We start from the raw sequence: 16785 nt of genomic DNA on the forward strand, positions 1-16785 counted from the left end.
ACATTTTATTTTCCAGGCATCTAATGATGACATTCTGGTCTCGTCTTCCGTCCCCCGTGTTCCCCCTCTTGTGTCCCTCGTTACCCCCTCCCTTCCCTCCTCCCGTGTCACTGCAGATTGAGACCTACAGGCTGACGTTCCGGGCAAACGCCAGGGCCCGCACCGACCACGGGGCTGACATTGTCTCCCGCCCCCCCCACTTCCCTGGCGGCCCCAGCTCAGGCACCCGGGCCCTTGGCTCCCTCTCCCGGGCTGTTCTCTAGACCCCACTCAGCTTGGGTGCTGGGCGGTCCTCCAGGCCCCACCCTCCCCTGCCTTGCTTGCCCAGGGCAGCAGCCAGCCCGCCCCAAACCTCCTCTGCTCCCTGCCCTGGGCCCCGCTCCTTGCTTTGTTCCTGCCCCGTCATTGCGCACTGCTCCACAGACGAGATTGGGAGGTGAATGGGATGGGGAGGCCAACTTGGGATCTTGTGGGATCTAGGAGGGGGGAATCGGATTCCAACCTCCTCTTTGGGTTTTCTGGACCAAACCCAAGAGAAACTGACATACCTTCCCTCCTCGCTGGGTCCACCTGGAGAGAAGAGTGGAATTGGATGGCCGTGTGGTGGCAGGATGCTGACTGCATCCCTGGAGCCCGCTAAGCCACTGCCTCTCCCTTTGACCCCTCCATGGTGCCCACCGTGCAGGGGGAGCCAGGCGCCTCTTGCCGCCCTGCCTCAAGTTAGTTAGGTAGGGGTCGATCTGACTGGCCCCACTGCTTCCCATACCTGCCTAGCTGCTGTCACACTTTTTTCTTGTTTTATCTTTTTTTTTTTTTAATAACCTAAAAACTGGTAGAGGAGTTTTGCAGGTGAAGCCATGTCTTAATGAAAGTCCTCAGTAGGTGTTAAAGGAAACAGGGAGGGGAGATCCTTAAGCCTCCAGCCAGGAGGTCAGGCCTCAGGGGCTGCCCTGGCCTGGGCAGCCTGGGGCCCCGGAGGAGGTGTGGGCAGGGCAGGTGAGGTGCAGGGCCTGTGGCCTGGAGAGCAGGTAGGGCACACTAGGGGCTGGTCAGAGTGTGGACTGCTTGTGCTGGTATTTTGTGTGTATGCTGCTTTTCTTTCTAACCAAGAGGCTGATTTTGGCATCTCTATCTGTCTCATTCCCTGGGATCTACTGGGAGATATAAGTTTGGGGCTAGAGAAACAGGGAAGGGCTGTGGAGGTCAGAATCCTCCAGACTCGCAGGCCTAGGACACCAGAGCCCTCAGTTACCAGGGAGCCCAAGATGTCCAGAACTCATGTGGGTGATGGGGAATCAGGTGTGGAAATTTTTAAAAAGGCATGAGACAGGCCATCTCCCCCCCCCTTACAGCCTGACTGGGGAGGGGGAGAGGCGAGGCCGGCCTGTGGAGGGGTGTCCCAGCGAGGCCCGGCCTGGGGTGGCTGCAATGAGGAGAAATCCCGGGAATTGTATTGACACGAAGATTCTTATTGCACTTGTATTTTTTTTTTTTTTTTGTATTAAAGTTTGCATGGTTTCTAATAAAGGATTAAAATGTAACAGTTTGTAGTGAAATGGCCGGGGAGTCTTTGAGGGCATCTCCTCTGGAAGAGCATTTCCTGCAGCGCAGACTTGCCCCTGAGGAGGCCACCAGACTTGGCCCCTCGCCCTCCCCGCCCCTGCTTCACTGTCCCCCTTGGAGCCCAGAAGGTAGGGTTCTTGGCTTAGGTTCAGAGCGGACCTCCGTGTGGAGGGCATCTGGGCCGGCAGGTTCTCACTTCTGAGGTGGCAGTTCCCTCGGGGCGGTGGGCCACCACGTCCGTGGCTCCCGAGCACACACCGCCAGGGTCTTGTGGAGGAAGCGTTCCCCGCGCCAGACACTGCAGAAAGTGGTGCGCCGAGGACGTCAGGGCACCGTGTCTTGTCAGGAGGAGGGGGCAGAAGGAAGCTGGGGAGAAGTGGTAGAGCGTGCAGGGCCTGGTTACCTGTGCCCTCCTTGTGTCCATCCCAGGGCCACACACGTGCCGAGGTGGCCAGCTGGTCCGAGGGTAGGAGTGGGAGAGGTGGCCCTCATGGAGAACTGTCTGTCTAGGTGGGCAGGAGTGGTCGCTGTTGTGAAGGGCGGTCTGGTCCCAGCTCCCTTGAAGTGTTCCCCAAGCCAGAGAAGCGAAGGCACCCTGACAGTGGGGACCGGAGGCCCCTGTGTGCTGTGGACCACCTGCAGCCGTGTGGGGGTGCGCCGTCTCTGTACCCTCAGTTTGCTTCTGACTCAGCCGTTGCCTGTGTCAATCTGTGATTCTGTTGTACCGGTTTCAAGAGTAAATAAAGCTCGTGATGCCCCACCACACAGGCCCTGCATCTTCTGTACGTCCTGGTTTGTCTCCACCTGCAGCATCCCTGCCCTTGCCCCCAGCTCGTCCCCTGGCCTCAGGGGGCTGCTGTGCAGTTGTAAGTCCCAGCTCAAGGAAGGGCCACGAGCTTGGTTGTACGTATACAACCCAAGGCTGCTTGAAGGTTAAGGTTCAAGTGGCCCTTGCTGCCTGTGGAACTTCTCCCCGGTTCTGCTCGGGGTGAGGAGGCAGCAGCCAGATTCGGTGAGAACCCGCTGCAGACCTCCGGCTCCCAGGGGGAGGCTGGTGCGCGCGCGCGCTCCGTACCTGCTGGCCAGCCTGCCAGGACAGGGCCATTCGGCCAGGGTGCCAGCCACGCAGGCCCCGAAACAGCGGCGGCCCTGGCCCTGCCAGGAGTAGGAGCGTGGGTGCTGGGGCCCCGAGAGAGGAGCCCCCAGCGGAGAGCGATGCTCACAAGGGATAAATAGAACTTTATTTTAAATAAACATTTGCACTCTGTACACAGCCCCAGCAGACAACGGGGCTCAGTCATCCGCCGTCTTGCGCACATCGAAGCTGCCGCAGGGCCCACGCAGCAGCTCCGCCAGCAGCGCCAGCAGCTGCCCGTGCTCCTGCTGCACGCCGGGCGGCAGTGCGGCCAGCTCGCTGCGCAGGCTCCGCTCCACCATGCGGCCCAGCGCCCGGCGCAGCTCCCTCAGCAGCCGCACGGTGCGGGAGTCCCCCTCCAGCCGCAGCAGGTCACTGTCGCTCAGGGAGATGGTGGCCCGGCGCCCATCGTCTGGGGGGAGGAGGAAGGGGCGGCGCAGAGGCGAGGTGAGGCTGGGCTCCCGAGGACACAGACCAGCCCAAGCAGCAGTGGGGCGGGAGACGAGCAAGTACCCACCACGGATGTGGACGTCCCCGTCGGTCAGCAGCAGCACGGCTAGCGGGTGCACCTGGGAGGAGTCCCGGACGAAGACGCTGCCGTTGGACTTGACAGCCATGAAATACGTCAGCCATCGGCTCCGCAGCCGCGTGGCCTCCCTGCGGCATAGGGGGCGGGGGTGAGCCCACCCTTCTCGACCAGGTCAGCCGCCCCTCCCCGGCCCTGCCTGCCTCCCACCTGTTAATGGTCGACTTGTGCAGCAAGATGTTGCCTGATTTGGTCCTGTAAGTGACACTGTTGGGCTTGAACTTGCCCTGCCGGGTCACCTTGCCCTGCCTCACCTGCCAGGATGAGAGGAGAGACGGGCGGGCTGAGTGAGGAGCCTGGGGGGTGGGGGGAGGAGGCTGCGGCCCGCCGGCCCCTTCCCTGAGGCAGCACCTGGATGAGGTTGGGGTAGAGGCCCGCCATCAGCACACCCTTCACCAGCTCCTCCTCTTCACTGTACTCGTTGCACTGGGCAGAGGCCAGGGTGCAGTCCGAGGGCTTCCCCACCAGGAAGGCCTCGTAAATGTTCTCCGAGAACTGCTTGATGAGTCCTGGGGAGGTGAAGTCGGGCTGAGCCTGCGGCCCCCTAAGCCACAAGGCTGGGGAACCACAGGCCCAGGCCGGGGTGGGGGTGGGCACTGACCGTGGATGAAGCGCAGGCTGGGGGCGTAGAGCAGGTTTTCCTCCAGGTAGTTCTCACGGGAGCTGCGGTCCTGCCAGCGCAGCACCTCCTCCCAGCCGGCGACGGCCCGCACGAAGGCCAGGTGGTCACTGCCGCTGTCATGGCTCAGCAGTGCCTTCACCTGGGAGGGAGCGGGAGGGGGCACCGAGGCCACAGGGTGAGGGCCGGCGGCGGCCGCTTCAGGACAGAGGGCGGGGGAGGGGCTGGGTCTGACCTTGTCCACCTCCGCCCGGTTCTGCAGGCTACTGCTGAAGGGGTCCCGGGTGAGGCAGGAAACGACCACCAGCAGCGGGTGCAGGCAACGGAAGATGGCGGCCAGCACTATGGCCTTGGCCAGCCGGGGGTCAGTGGAGATGTGGGCCAGGCGCTGCCCCAGGGTGGTCAGGTACTCCCGCTGGTCCAGCACTCCTGCAACAGCTCAGCTGTCAGACTCGCCCTTGAGAGCCACGCTGCGGCCCGGCGCGGCCCGGCCCGGCCCCACTCACCGATCTCCTGGAGCAAGATCACAGCCTCGTCCACCGCCTTGATGTTCGGACTGTCCACGGCCTTGGAAAGGAACTCCACTGCCTACAGCAAGAAGCAGCCAGGGCCCGCCGTAAGCCCCGCATCCCACCTGTCCCTCACCAAGTCCAGCCCCAGCCCAGCCCAGCCCAGCCCGCCTCTGGCGCACCGTCTTCTCGGGCATGTGGATTTTGGCTTGTAGCACCAGGTTCTCGAGGGGAGTGCGCAGAATCTCTGGCACTTGGAAAGGGACCATCTTCTCCAGCCGGCTCCGCGGGAACAGGTGGTAGGCAAAGCCCGACTGGCAGCGGCCTGCCCGGCCCCGGCGCTGGATCACATTGGCTCGTGACACCCACACAGTCTCCAGGCAGGACACCTGGGGGAGGGGGCAGGTGAGCAGCGACGCAGAGGCCAAGAGGCCTTCCTCAGTGCTGCCCCTTGTCTGGCCTTCACCTCACTTAACCCCTCAATGGCCCCCCCACGACAGGGATGCCGAGAGCCCACGAGTGTGGCCTTCTCCGGACACACACGGCAGGTCCAAGGCTGATCTGGGCTGGGGGCCACCTCAGAACTTGTAGTTCTTCCCCCAGGGGCTGGCTGGGCCCGGGAGACGGGTGCCACCTTGGTCTTCAGGTCATAGCGTTCCTCCTTGTGCAGACCGCTGTCCACCACATGCACGATGTCATTGACTGTAATCGACGTCTCCGCGATATTGGTGGCCAAGACAATCTTGCGCACCCCAACTGGTGGCTGCTGGAATATGGCCTTCTGGTCCATCATGGGGATGTTGGAGTGCACTGGTGGGCAGCAAGAACACGCTGGTTATGGGCACTGCTCCTGTTCCCTGTGATGAGGGCACAGGGCAAGGATTTTGACCCATTTTGATGAAACTGAGGCCCAGATCAAGAATATGTGTGCCCAGTCAAGGTGGAAAAGCCAGCAAAAGCAGGGCAGCCTGGTCGGAAAACCAGGCCCCTTGAGCCCCAGTTGGGTCAGGGTCCCCAGGCCAGAGGGCGCTGTTATCTTGGGGCCATCGCGCCTCGCTCGCCCGCTCTCACCTGGCAGGATGAGGTACTTGCTCTCGTGCATGCCCAGGGCCTCCTGGAGGCGTTGCTGCACTCCTTTGATCTCCTGCCAACCAGGCAGGAAGCAGAGGATCCCACCTGTAAAGGGGCCCTGCAGGCATGAGCCATCACTCGGCAGCTGGAGGTCAGGGTGGGCACAGGGCAGAGGGGAAAGCACCCACCTGGCTCCCCTCGGGCATCGATGTGCAGAACCAGATCCGTCACGAGGTCCAAATCGAGTGCACACTCATCCTCAGACTGGGGTGGGGGGAGAAGCCACAGTCACAGCCCCAGAGCAAGGACGCAGTCACTCTGACTTGGTGAGGCCAAGGCACTCAACAGGTCACCCCCAACCCTCACCGCCCCCTCGCCCAGAAGTCCTGATCATTCTGTTTCTGTCAAGGACACCGAGACTCGGGAGCATGACCTCGCGTGCTCGCCCTAGGCCACGGTGCCACAGGGACAGGGAGGCGGGAAAGCCAGGGGAGAGGCTGGGGAGGGCGGGGGCGGGCGGGTCCCCTCACCTCGTGGTGCCTGTGCCGGTGCGGGTACTGGTGCTTGCCCAGCTTGGCCAGGATGTCCTCCAGGTAGTGCTCCTTGACCGGGTACATGAAGCCCGGCACCTTGATGACAGGGCAGCCACCAAAGTAGCGGGAGAAGCGCTCGTTGTCGCCCGTGGCGCTCATGAGCACCAGCCGCGGGGCCGGGTTGAGCCGCTGCAGGCCCTTGAGCAGAATCAGCAGGAAGTCTGTGTTCACGTCCCGCTCGTGGACCTCGTCCACAATGACATGGCTCACGCCCTCCAGGCTGGGGTTGCTCTGCAGCTTCCGCAGCAGGATGCCCACGGTGCAGAAGAGCAGGGCGCCGCCGCGCGCCGGGGGCTTGCTCTCCAACCGCACCTGGAAGCCCACGTTCCGGCGCAGAGAGGGGCCCAGTTCGTGGCTGACCCGCTGTGCCACGGACACGGCGGAGATGCGGCGCGGCTGGGTGACGATCACATTGCAGCGGGCGCCGCGGCCCTCGGTCACGTAGCGCTCCAGCAGCAGCTGGGGGATGCGCGTGGTCTTGCCGCAGCCCGTGTCCCCAGAGATGACCACCACCGGGTGCTGCTCAATGGCATTGAGGATGGTGTCCCGATGCGGGTCCACGGGGAGCTGGGGGGCCTCCTGCCAGACCGGCCCTCGCCGCCGCCACAGCTCCAGCAAGTTCTGGCTCAGACGTACCTCCTCGGCTTCTGACAGGGGCACGTAGGGCTTGCCCGTGATAGGGTCACTCAGGGGCCCTGAGTCCTTGCCCAAGGGCAAGACGTCCTCGCTCTGCAGCCGGAGCTCTGGGGAGATCCAAGAACTGTCCACAGGGTACTGAGGGATGGGAGAAGCAAGCACAACGGTGAAAGACGGACACCTCCCTCATTCACTCGCGAGCCCCTCCACACGGTTCACCTGGGCCGGACGCTGTGGCCCAGCCTGCTGGCGGGGCACTCCGGGCACACCTGCCTGAGGACGCTCGCGGGCAAGACAGGGCTGCTCGGGGCCACCCGGGCTCTGGCCTCAGTGGGGACAACGGGCGGGTAGCACTGCCCACTGCACGTGGAGGCTTTGTCAGGAGAAGCTGGAGGGGGCAGGGGTGAGGAGGGGTTCTCTGGGCTCTCTTACATGGTTCAGGAAGGTCTCTATCTTCCGGAGGATGGGCTCGGGCACCTGGATGGTGCACGGCCGGCGCTGCGTCTCGCCCAGCTCACGCAAGGAGGCCAGGTTATACATGGCGTGGGTAAGCGGCTCGTTGTTGCGGTCCACCAGGCCCAGGCTCTGCAGAGGGGACACGCACAGCTCGCTCTGGGCCCCTGCCTCCCCAGAACCAGCCCAGACAGGCTCGGGAGCTTGAGGGAAATCACGCAGAGCAACTGCTTCCCTAAGAGATTTTGGTTTTTAGCAGACATTGTAAGAAAAGAGTCATTAGAAACCCAGAAAATGTAAATCTCCACACCATCCCAAAATTTAACTAGTTAAAATCATTACGAGAAAAACAAAACCTGGAATGTCCAAGAGAACTGCCCCTCAGACACCCCTCCTTGAGCAGCTGGGGCCCCCACAACAGCCCAGTCTCGCCTCTGTAAATTCCCTGCACGGACCTCTAAGCCAGGAGGGCCGGGCCCTTACTGACCTCATCACAGCCTCACAGCACCCCGTCTGCACTACCTCCAAGGCACACCCCGCCCCCTCCAGACCTCTGGTCCAGCTGCCACCCCACCCCGTCTCCACATGGCACCCGTTCCACCTGTGACCCCATCATACAAACACAGGTAGAATTTCTTAGAAATGTCTATTCACACAACTCGATAAATACCGCATCTTGTTTCCCTACATGTCCAACGTCACCTCACGAGACCTAACCCAAGGCATCCCAACACCTCAGGCAGGTGTGCAAAACCAGTCCTGTGTTCCTGTCCCCTGTGCTATCAGGACTGCTCGCTCCCTAAAGCTCCAAGACTTCCCTCCTTCAGGAGGACTGCCCCCACAGAGGCCCGCCCCCTTCCTTGGGCTCCTGGCCAACCTCAAGGGCAAGCATCCGGTCCCTGGGCCACGAGGTGCCCACAGCCACCTTGCTCCCGGAGAGGCTTCCACCTTCCCCAGGCCTGCAGGTTACCCTGTGGCCTCTGACCGGCAGCCAGCCAGTGGCTCTCTCTGCACTGCTAACAGCTGGGGGCTGGCTCCTTCCCACGACACGACTCGCCCTCGCTGCAGGACTGATCATCGGTGCGGTGTCTATCCAGCTGGAATTCAGACTGCTGCCAAGTTCCATCAGTCAGCCCCAGTTCTGCCCTCCAGAGCCCCAGGTGCCTGTTCCCCTCCCTCTTCTTTAAGATTTTATTCGGTCGGTTGTTCGTTCATTCCTTCCCTCGTTCATTCCTTCCCTCATTCATTCCTTTGAGTGTGCGCGCGAGGGGGGGGGAGGGGCAGAGGGAGAGACTCTCGAGCAGACTCTCTGCTGAGCATGGAACCCAACCACCGGGGCTCGATGCCAGGACCCCAACACCATGATCTGAGCTGAAACCAAGAGTCGGACGCTTGACCAACCACACCCCCCAAGCGCCCCGATCCCTCCTCTATGCTCCAGGCTCTCATTACCTCTCACCATCAGCTGTGTCTAAAATGGGGTCCCCAGAGCTGAACACGCACCAAAGGTCTATCTGACCAGAGCAAAGAGCAGGGCCTCCTGGTCCCCTTGCTCTGCGCTAAACCCGTGTCGACGTGGGTTCAGAGCCCACTTTTCGGGCCCTCACGGCAGTGCTCGCTCCCGCCGCCGGGCACAGCTGGCCTCCGAAACCTCTTCGAGGGAACTGCCTCACCCTGGGATTCATGGAATCGTCAATCTCCATCCCAGGGAACGCCTTACTGTGTCTTTTGCCCACAAAGCCCAGGTAATCCAGCTCTTTCTAGACACCAAGTCTGACACAGTACAGGGACCATTCCACCAGCTTTGTGTCATTCCAACAATACGCATGTCCCCTTCCAGCTTCATCTGGGTTCTGGCAACATCACCGAAAAGGCTGAGCTCACAGGCAGAGCAACTTTGGAGGGAGTGAGACGTTCCTGGAAACAGCAGCCACACAGCCCGACAAGCAAGGCGTGGACACCAGATGCTTTGTTCTTAGGCTAAAGGCCAGGTGTGGTGGATTCCGTCTCCTGGAGAACTGCACCGGTTCACCAAGGGCAGGGGAGCTCCAAGACCCCCCACGCATCGTGCCATGGACCCCCCGACTCACCTTCAGCTTCTTGCAAGCCAGGGCTGCCGCCTTATTCTCAGCCTCCGCTTTGCGGCGCCCTTTGGCGACAAAGGTCATGGGGCAGGGCCAGAGCAGAGTGAGGGTGGACAGCTTGGTCTTCGTGCCCACGGTATGGAACTGCATGAGATTCTACATGGAAGGCAAGAGAGAGGGCTATGAAAAGGCAGAGGAAGCAGCTCTCAGAATGCCAAGGAACCCAGCGATAGAATTACCCCATCGCAGCAGGTGCCAAACATCGGCCACACGAGACGGGCCACTGGACAGCAGAAGCAAGCCCTGACAGGGCCGCAGCTCCCGAGGCCAGGGCTGGTGTCTCCGGCCGTCCTGTGGTTTCACGGCAGAAGACAGTGTCTGGGCAGTGCTGCCACCCACCCTCCTAGCCCACTGTGCTGCCAGCACCTTCGAAGCAAACAGTATGGTGGCAGCGGCGGGTGGAACCTGTCAGCCTGAGCCAGAACCAGGCACGTTCTGGGGGTGCATAAAGGCCTTACCCCTGGGGAGAAGCTGTGCTTACTGAAGCCCTGAGCCTGGCCACAGAGACGAAATTCAACCCCAGCCAGACAGCGCCATCCCCACTGCATTCCTGCCAGCACCCCCGGACCACTCGGGTCTCCCGCTCCCACGGCGCCAGCCCAGCCCCCAAGCTCCCACACCGACTTCAGTCCCAACCACTTCACCCTCTTCACAGTCCAAGGACCGTGAGCCCCCTGACTGGCCTAGGTGCGGGCTGAGGGTATAGGTAACCTCGGCCCTCCCACACACCTGTAGCTTCCCTCCTACCTGGTCCCGGGGACCAGCAGACACAACAAGCCAGCTCCCCACCCACACGCACTTCCAGGAGACCCGACTCACCTTAGCTGTGGAGGATGACGTTGCTATCTGAATCACTTTGGCCAAAAGGTTCTTGGGAAGCGGAAACTGGGTCAGAGCCCTAATAGCACTGTCGTCGTCTGTCATTTCAAAGGAACCCCCCCTGGGAGGACCAAAAGTTCAGGTGAAAAAGCTCTATCTCTTCCTGGGCCCATTTCACCTCCGGCTCTGAAGCCCAGGGGGCTAGGACACTGCAGGGGTGTGGCAGGAGGCACGGAAAAGATGGCAGGCCCAGCGTCTTCGCGTGGCCTGTGATCCTCTCTGACATACGGCACGGCTACACTCCCTCAGTTCCCCCTAAGAGATAACTGAGGGCAGGCAGCAGGGGCCCAGGGGCAGGCAGAGTGGTGGCTGGGCCTTGGAGGGACCAAGTGTGACCCAGAGGGAGGGCCCCTGCTGCTGTTCTACAGAAGCCCAACCACACAGCAGAATGGGAGACGCACCGGTAGAATGACGGGACACGCAGGCGGAGATGCAGGGCAGGGACCCTCCCGTTTCAGAGAAGGCTCCCAGGGAACATCACCCAGCCCCATGTCAAGATGCAGCTTCCCTGCACCCCCACGTCCAGCTGTACCTCGAGTCCCTGAGTGGGGTGTGGGAGTCCTGCTGGGTCATGGACAGGAAGTCGGTGACATCAATGGTCCCCTCTTCCAGCTCTTCCTCCTCATCCTCCTCTTCCTCCCGGCCCAAGGAGCGGGACAGGCCCCCAGGTCCCCCTGGCCGGATGCTCTCAGGGTTCAGCTGCCGCCAGGAAGTTGGTGGCATGGTGGGTTCCGGGCGCCACCAGCTGTCGGCCGGAGAGCCAAAGCGATCGGCTAGCACACGATATTTGGCTGCATCAAACAGCTCGTTTCGGGGACCCAGCAGGCCCCAGCCCTGGGGGGGAAGGTGTGTTGTGAGGGGCCATCCTCACACTTCAGTCTGCCCAGAACCTGCCCCCTTACCCTGTAACTGCCCTATGTGGGAGCCGTACCTTTGCGCCCGTCCACCCGCCTCAGCCCCAGGTCCAGAACTCGGCATCAAGAGGGCACTTAAAATGTCTAGCTCTGACACATGAAAATGACAAGGTAAACTCTTACATCTATTAGACAAAAAACCGGGGCGGGGGGGGAACCAAACCCCACAGGCAACGGGAAAGCTGATGCATTCACAAAGTGACCTAGAAAGCTTCGGTGAATACAGCAGTTAGGAGAAATGAAGCCCATACCACAAAACAGATCTATCTCTGCTCTGACCTAAGAATCCTATGCTGAGAACGTATTCTAGAAATAACCTGGGATGCTTGTAAAGCCATTCATACAAAGTATATTACTTTGAAGTGTATTATAGCATCATTCTCTTCTAGAAAGAATACCAAATAAAATGTGCTGATTGTCTAGCATGCACAAAGCAACGTGCTGGCTACCCTGAGTGTCATCAGGAGAGACGGGACCTGGTCTCTGCCCGCAAGAAACTCCGAATCCACGAGGCAGAACAGAAATGCAGGTGACCAGGGTCTAAGGAACCACACTGAGAAGCCTGATGAACACTAAGTAACATAATTCCAGTCCAAGTCTGGCTAAGCTGCTCGGGCATTTGACAAGAGCACGCTCAGTGACCTCTGTGCTGCTGGCAATGGGCACCGAGCAGGAGGGCAACGCTTAACACACACTCTGGTTGGGGGGGGCCGGGGAGGGGAAGGAGCTGCCGAACAGAGAGTGCAGACATTGGGGAACGAAAAGGCTGTGAACTCCCATGTGAACAAAGGACTCCATGACAACAAAAACACCCACCTGATTAAACAACAGGCAAAGAACTTCAGACATTTCTCCAAAGAGACACAGATGGGATAAGCACAAGACGCAACGGCATTCTCCAGAACTATAGCTCTTTGCAGCGTGACGGGCACAAATCCTCAAAATCTACTCCCACCTGATTTAGGTATACATTTGGGGGAAAAATTCTTTTTCCCCTCCAAAGAACTAATTAGTATATGTGACTAACGGAACTGAATTTTCCATCAATTCACCGTCGGCTTGATTTAATTTTAAAAGCTCTTTAGAGCTTCTGCTACATTTTCAACTCCATCAGGTCAAAAAGAAGAGTTTATGAAAGCAGTCCCTTCGCCCCCACATCTCAGAAGGAACTACCTCCTTCCAGTCCGGGACGAAGTCTGGGGGTGTGAAAAGCACACTGTCTCCTGCTGCATTCTGTCCTTTTCAGCTCATCTGTCCAAGGCCTACCACTAGGAGGCGATATTTTACATACTGAGAAAGCCCTGTGCAGTTAATACAAATTTAAGAATTTACCTTAAAAAAAGAGAGCGAGAGAGAGAAAAGACGGTCAACATCAGTGTCTATCAGGGAAATGCCAATCAAAACCAAGAGATCCCACCTCGCACCCATCAGGACAGCACCCAAAACCAGCACCCAAAGCACTGGTACGGATGGAACGAAACCACGCCCTGTCCGTGGGAACATAAATGTTACAGCCACCGTGGAAAAAGTTAAGTACGGCAATTCCTTTAAAAAATTAAGAACAGAACTACCATACGATCCAATAATTCCATTTCTGGGAACTGAAAGCAGTGTCCTGAAGAGAGTATTCGTACACTCATGGTCACAACAGCATTATTCACAAGAGCCAAAACGGTGGACACAACCGAAGAGCCCATCGGTGCATGAATGAATAAACAAAATGTAGCATGCCCGTACCATGGAGTACTCCTCAGCACTAAAAAGCAGGGAAGTTCTGACACAAGGGCATGAAGGGACCCTGAGGACACTATGCAAAGTACAATAAGCCAGTCACAAAGAGACAAATACTGCATGATTCCACTTATATGAGGGTATGAAGTCCCGAGGAGTCAAATTCATACAAACAGGCAGTAGAACGGTGGCTGCCAGGGGCTGGAGGAAACAGGATTTGCTATTTAATGGGTATGGAGTTTCAGGGGGCGCCTGGGTGGCTCAGTCGTTAAATGTCTGCCTTCGGCTCAGGGCGTGATCCCAGGGTCCTGGGATCGAGCCCCGCATCGGGCTCCCTGCATGGCTGGGAGCCTACTTCTTCCTCTCCCACTCCCCCTGCTTGTGTTCCCTCTCTCGCTGGCTGTCTCTCTGTCAAATGAATAAATTAAAAAGTTAAAAAAAAAAAAAAGGGTATGTAGTTTCAGTTTTGCAAGGCGAAAAAGTTCTGGAGGCAATGCTTAATACTATGCTTAATAGTACTCAACTGCTCGCTGAAAAATGGTTAAGATGGTAAATCTTATATTTTGTGTAACTTACCACAATTCAAGAAACATAAACAAAAAAGAGGCTCTGAGGGGAGCAGAGACAGGGACAGAGAAAGGGCGGGTCAGGAACGGGACCATGACTTGCTGCACACAGGCCCCCTTTAAACACGCAGAGAAGACTCTCTCCCCCTGAGCACTACTGGCATTTGGGGCCAGCTAATTCTTTGTTGTCGGGGGTTGTCCTGTGCACCGCAGGGCATTTAGAAGCTTCCCCGGCCTCTTGCCAGAAACACTCCTCCAGCTGTGGCCACCAAAAACATCTCCAGGTGTTGCCACATCCACGTCATCCCCTCCCCCACCCCGGTGAGATTCCCTGCGGTAGAGCTGCCCTAAGAGACGCAGATTTCTGAGAAATTCAAAAGAAAGGGTGCCTGAACCACTGAGAGATTTCCCCAGGGAAAATGGGTAGAGAGAAAACAGAGGTTAACAGACAGTGGGAGAGGAGAAGAGCCTGTAGTGACCCAGGGAGGAGGAGAGGGCAGTGTCACCCAGGGGCTGAGGAAAGCCACCCGAAACATTCAAGCAAAGCGAGGACTCAGAAGGGCTGGCAAGCCAAAGCGTTGTTCCAGTCATTCAACAACCACCCGGTGACCACTGCTATCTGTCAGGCACTGCGGGGGGTAAGGCCACCAGTGAGCAGGACAAGGGACACAACACTGGAGTGGGGAAAACACACGCCACAAGCACAGAGCGCCGTCTGCTCTCTGGCAACTGTGGAAGCAGGGCCAAGGGCAAGGAATCAGGGCACCGAAGTGTGTGCAAAGCCCACAGAAAAGACTCAAAAGAGGAAGGATCTGAAAAAGTAAAGGGTGGGAGAAGGGATGGAGAAGAGACGCAGAAAGGTGACATAGACAAAAGAACGGGGTGGGTATGGGGCCCCGGCGAGGAAGAAGGCCCTTCTACCTCAGATGCAGGGAGCAGGCGGGGACAGTGAAGGCCTGGGGATTCAGTGGGAGGGAATCTAAAGGAATACCCGCCCTACAGCTCTGTCCCCACTGGAGCAGAAATGAAGACCGAGGAGCCCGAGCAAGGGTCAAGGTTGGCACAGCCATAAAGGGAGCCAAGCAGGGATGGACAGAAAGGCTGGTGAGCAGCACTGAAGGGCTAAACACTGGGTAACCAAGAACCTGAAAGCAGCCCGTGCCCAACCACTGGGGAGTGACAGAAGCAACGACGGTGCTTCTGTTACAAGGAACAGACAACTGTGCGGGTGCAAGGAAAACCCACGTGAAATCATGGGAAAACAAAAACAGAAACCAAAATGGAAGTATACCCACGGTGCTGTACAAAGGGAACGTTTCCCTCAAGAGCTCTCCTCTGTGTTTTCCGACACAGAAAGTAGATAACTACAGTGGCAGAAAAACAAACCAAACCAAAACACACAAGTAGTTCCTTGTTGGCTGCACAGCAAAAGAACCACGAGGTGGGAAGGACAGGTGAGTGAGCAAAACCCCATCAACCGCCACCTAGAGCACTTGGTACCAGAAAGCCCCTCGGAGCCCAGGGCAGGGACCTTCCGAGGACAGAAGTCGGCCCGGCTCCCGCTACGGAAGGGTCACCTTGAATAGCTGGCAGGCCGCGGCTGCAGCCTGCCGTTCAGCGTCGATCTTCTTGCTGCCATAGCCTTCTACCTCCACGCTCTTGGGCCACTTTATGTGGAGGGTGACTTTCTGGGGAAGAGAAGAGACAATCAGGACCCTGGCATTTCCAGACCACGGAGGTGCTGCAAATCACACGGAGTTGCTGTGGGCCTGATGGCAGCCGAGCCGAGAGCAGGCAGCACCCCGCGCCACGGCTGACCCCCGTGAGGCTCTAACCTTCCCATCCTCAAGCCGTTCATCCCACCTCAAGTTGTTTTGCTTCTTCAAAGTGCCATGTTCTAGCCAGAGAGCAAGGTGGGACCCATCTTTATTGTTAAAAATCTTCATTCAGAATGGTTTGCCTGCATGCTTCTGTGGGTCCCAGGACCTACGAGACTCTAGGAACAGGAATTTTTTATCAACTCTGACCCTCTGCAGTCCCAGTTATTCAACAGGGACCAGAACCAGGGGTCAGTGCAGAGGCCTGTCATACCCAAGATGGGAACTCCTCACCTCATCTCCTCTGTGTTCCCTTCTTCTAAACCAGGCTCTTTTTCAGACCTAGCTTTGCTTTGAGAGTCTCTGCTGACCATTTGCAATTCACAGAACCTACTCTATGGCCTCCCTGACAAAGACACCTGAGGGAGAAAAGGGCAGCCGGCCTCTTTCCTGAGAGTCACACCAACACGTCTCCCAGCCACCAGTGAGTTACCTTTTTCTTCGGTCCATTCGTGTGCACGTAGACCAGTTTGTCTTTTGCATGTGAGATGCCGAGGGCTCTTCCAATTACACTGTTGAGAAGGTTTTTGGGCTGTGGGAACTCTTTTAATAGGTCCCTAGAAGCTAAGAAAATAAGAACAAAAGCGTTATAAACTCCATGGGGTGTGTATCAAGACAACCCTGGGCTGGATACTGAGGATGTTGGCTCATGACCCCAAACCACCCACGAGCATCTAGGTAAAGGAGGGAGGAATGGCTTCAGGGTTTACAGGGGATAGTAAACGTGCACAACCAGACCCACTTGCACAACCATTTCCTGAAGGAGAAGGACCAGTGAGCCACACACCACAGAGAAGAGCCAGCATCCTCTTCCCCATAAGCTCCTGATTTAATACATCAGCTACAGAAGCCTAGGCGGCAACAAACCCCCCTTGTCTGAAAGAAGGTACTGAACAAAAAACAAAAACAAAACTCCACCACACACACACAAACTGGAGAAAAAGACAATGCAAGGCCCCTCCTAAAACAAACGACACACAAAAGGGAGGGTTGGTCCCAAAGTCTGAATACCAGGCCCCAGCTCTCAGCTGCACCTCAGCACCCTGCAAAAGGCCTCTTCGAGCCAGGTTCTGTTTGGGACATTGAACAGGGACCTCCACAGCTGAGACACAGGCATAACCTATTCCTCCCCCAAGTTCGCTGGAGTCAAGTGGAGGCAGGATGCATCAGACACCCCGAGAAGTACCCCACTTTTTTCCACTTGTACTTTGGCTCAATCCCAGAGTACAAATGGCTGAGATGTCCAACTAGAGGCAGTTTGTACCAGACATAAGGCCCAGCCAGGCCGTGAAGAAGCCTGCTGGGAGCAGCTAAAAACAGAAGTAAAGGCCCCAAAGCACCAAAGTGGCCCTCAAGAGATGCAGGGTCAGAGACTGGCAGAGGAGATGGGGAAACCTTTTCATTCTCCACCCAGTCTCTGGCGTTCTATTCGGCTTCAAACAAGCTCCAAAAAGAAAAACCCTGTACATGTGCCCCTGCACGCAGCAGTCATAAATCACCCAGGGAGAT

The 16785-nt window shown here is 57.9% G+C and overlaps 2 protein-coding genes across 11 annotated transcripts in view; one reads left to right on the forward strand and one right to left on the reverse strand.

Moving 5' to 3' along the window:
• MAP4 (microtubule associated protein 4) overlaps nt 1-2326 on the forward strand; it is a 183233-nt gene extending 180907 nt beyond the window's left edge. For 3 of the 4 annotated variants that reach the window (XM_040628890.1, XM_040628889.1, XM_040628887.1), the window contains one exon: nt 17-2326. In XM_040628890.1, coding sequence (XP_040484824.1) covers nt 17-24 — 8 coding nt within the window. In that variant the 3' untranslated portion in view covers nt 25-2326. The remainder of the gene's footprint in view (nt 1-16) is intronic. The other variant, XM_040628888.1, reaches the window with a different exon arrangement.
• A 456-nt stretch (nt 2327-2782) lies between these two features.
• Nucleotides 2783-16785, reverse strand: part of DHX30 (DExH-box helicase 30) — a 29313-nt gene continuing 15310 nt past the window's right edge. For 6 of the 7 annotated variants that reach the window (XM_040628894.1, XM_040628895.1, XM_040628892.1 and 3 more), the window contains 18 exons: nt 15710-15840; nt 14977-15087; nt 10721-11022; nt 10129-10249; nt 9256-9405; nt 7145-7297; nt 6014-6850; nt 5672-5747; nt 5484-5588; nt 5047-5222; nt 4595-4801; nt 4410-4491; nt 4139-4332; nt 3886-4045; nt 3636-3793; nt 3435-3538; nt 3216-3355; nt 2783-3110 (listed from right to left, as the gene is read on the reverse strand). In XM_040628894.1, the coding sequence (XP_040484828.1) occupies nt 2857-3110; nt 3216-3355; nt 3435-3538; nt 3636-3793; nt 3886-4045; nt 4139-4332; nt 4410-4491; nt 4595-4801; nt 5047-5222; nt 5484-5588; nt 5672-5747; nt 6014-6850; nt 7145-7297; nt 9256-9405; nt 10129-10249; nt 10721-11022; nt 14977-15087; nt 15710-15840 (3461 nt within the window). In that variant the 3' untranslated portion in view covers nt 2783-2856. Of the gene's footprint in view, nt 3111-3215; nt 3356-3434; nt 3539-3635; nt 3794-3885; nt 4046-4138; nt 4333-4409; nt 4492-4594; nt 4802-5046; nt 5223-5483; nt 5589-5671; nt 5748-6013; nt 6851-7144; nt 7298-9255; nt 9406-10128; nt 10250-10720; nt 11023-14976; nt 15088-15709; nt 15843-16785 lie in introns of those variants that run through there. The other variant, XM_040628897.1, reaches the window with a different exon arrangement.

The sequence above is a fragment of the Ursus maritimus genome, unplaced genomic scaffold (assembly GCF_017311325.1).
Source record: "Ursus maritimus isolate PB19 unplaced genomic scaffold, ASM1731132v1 scaffold_14, whole genome shotgun sequence".
Lineage (NCBI taxonomy): Eukaryota > Metazoa > Chordata > Mammalia > Carnivora > Ursidae > Ursus > Ursus maritimus.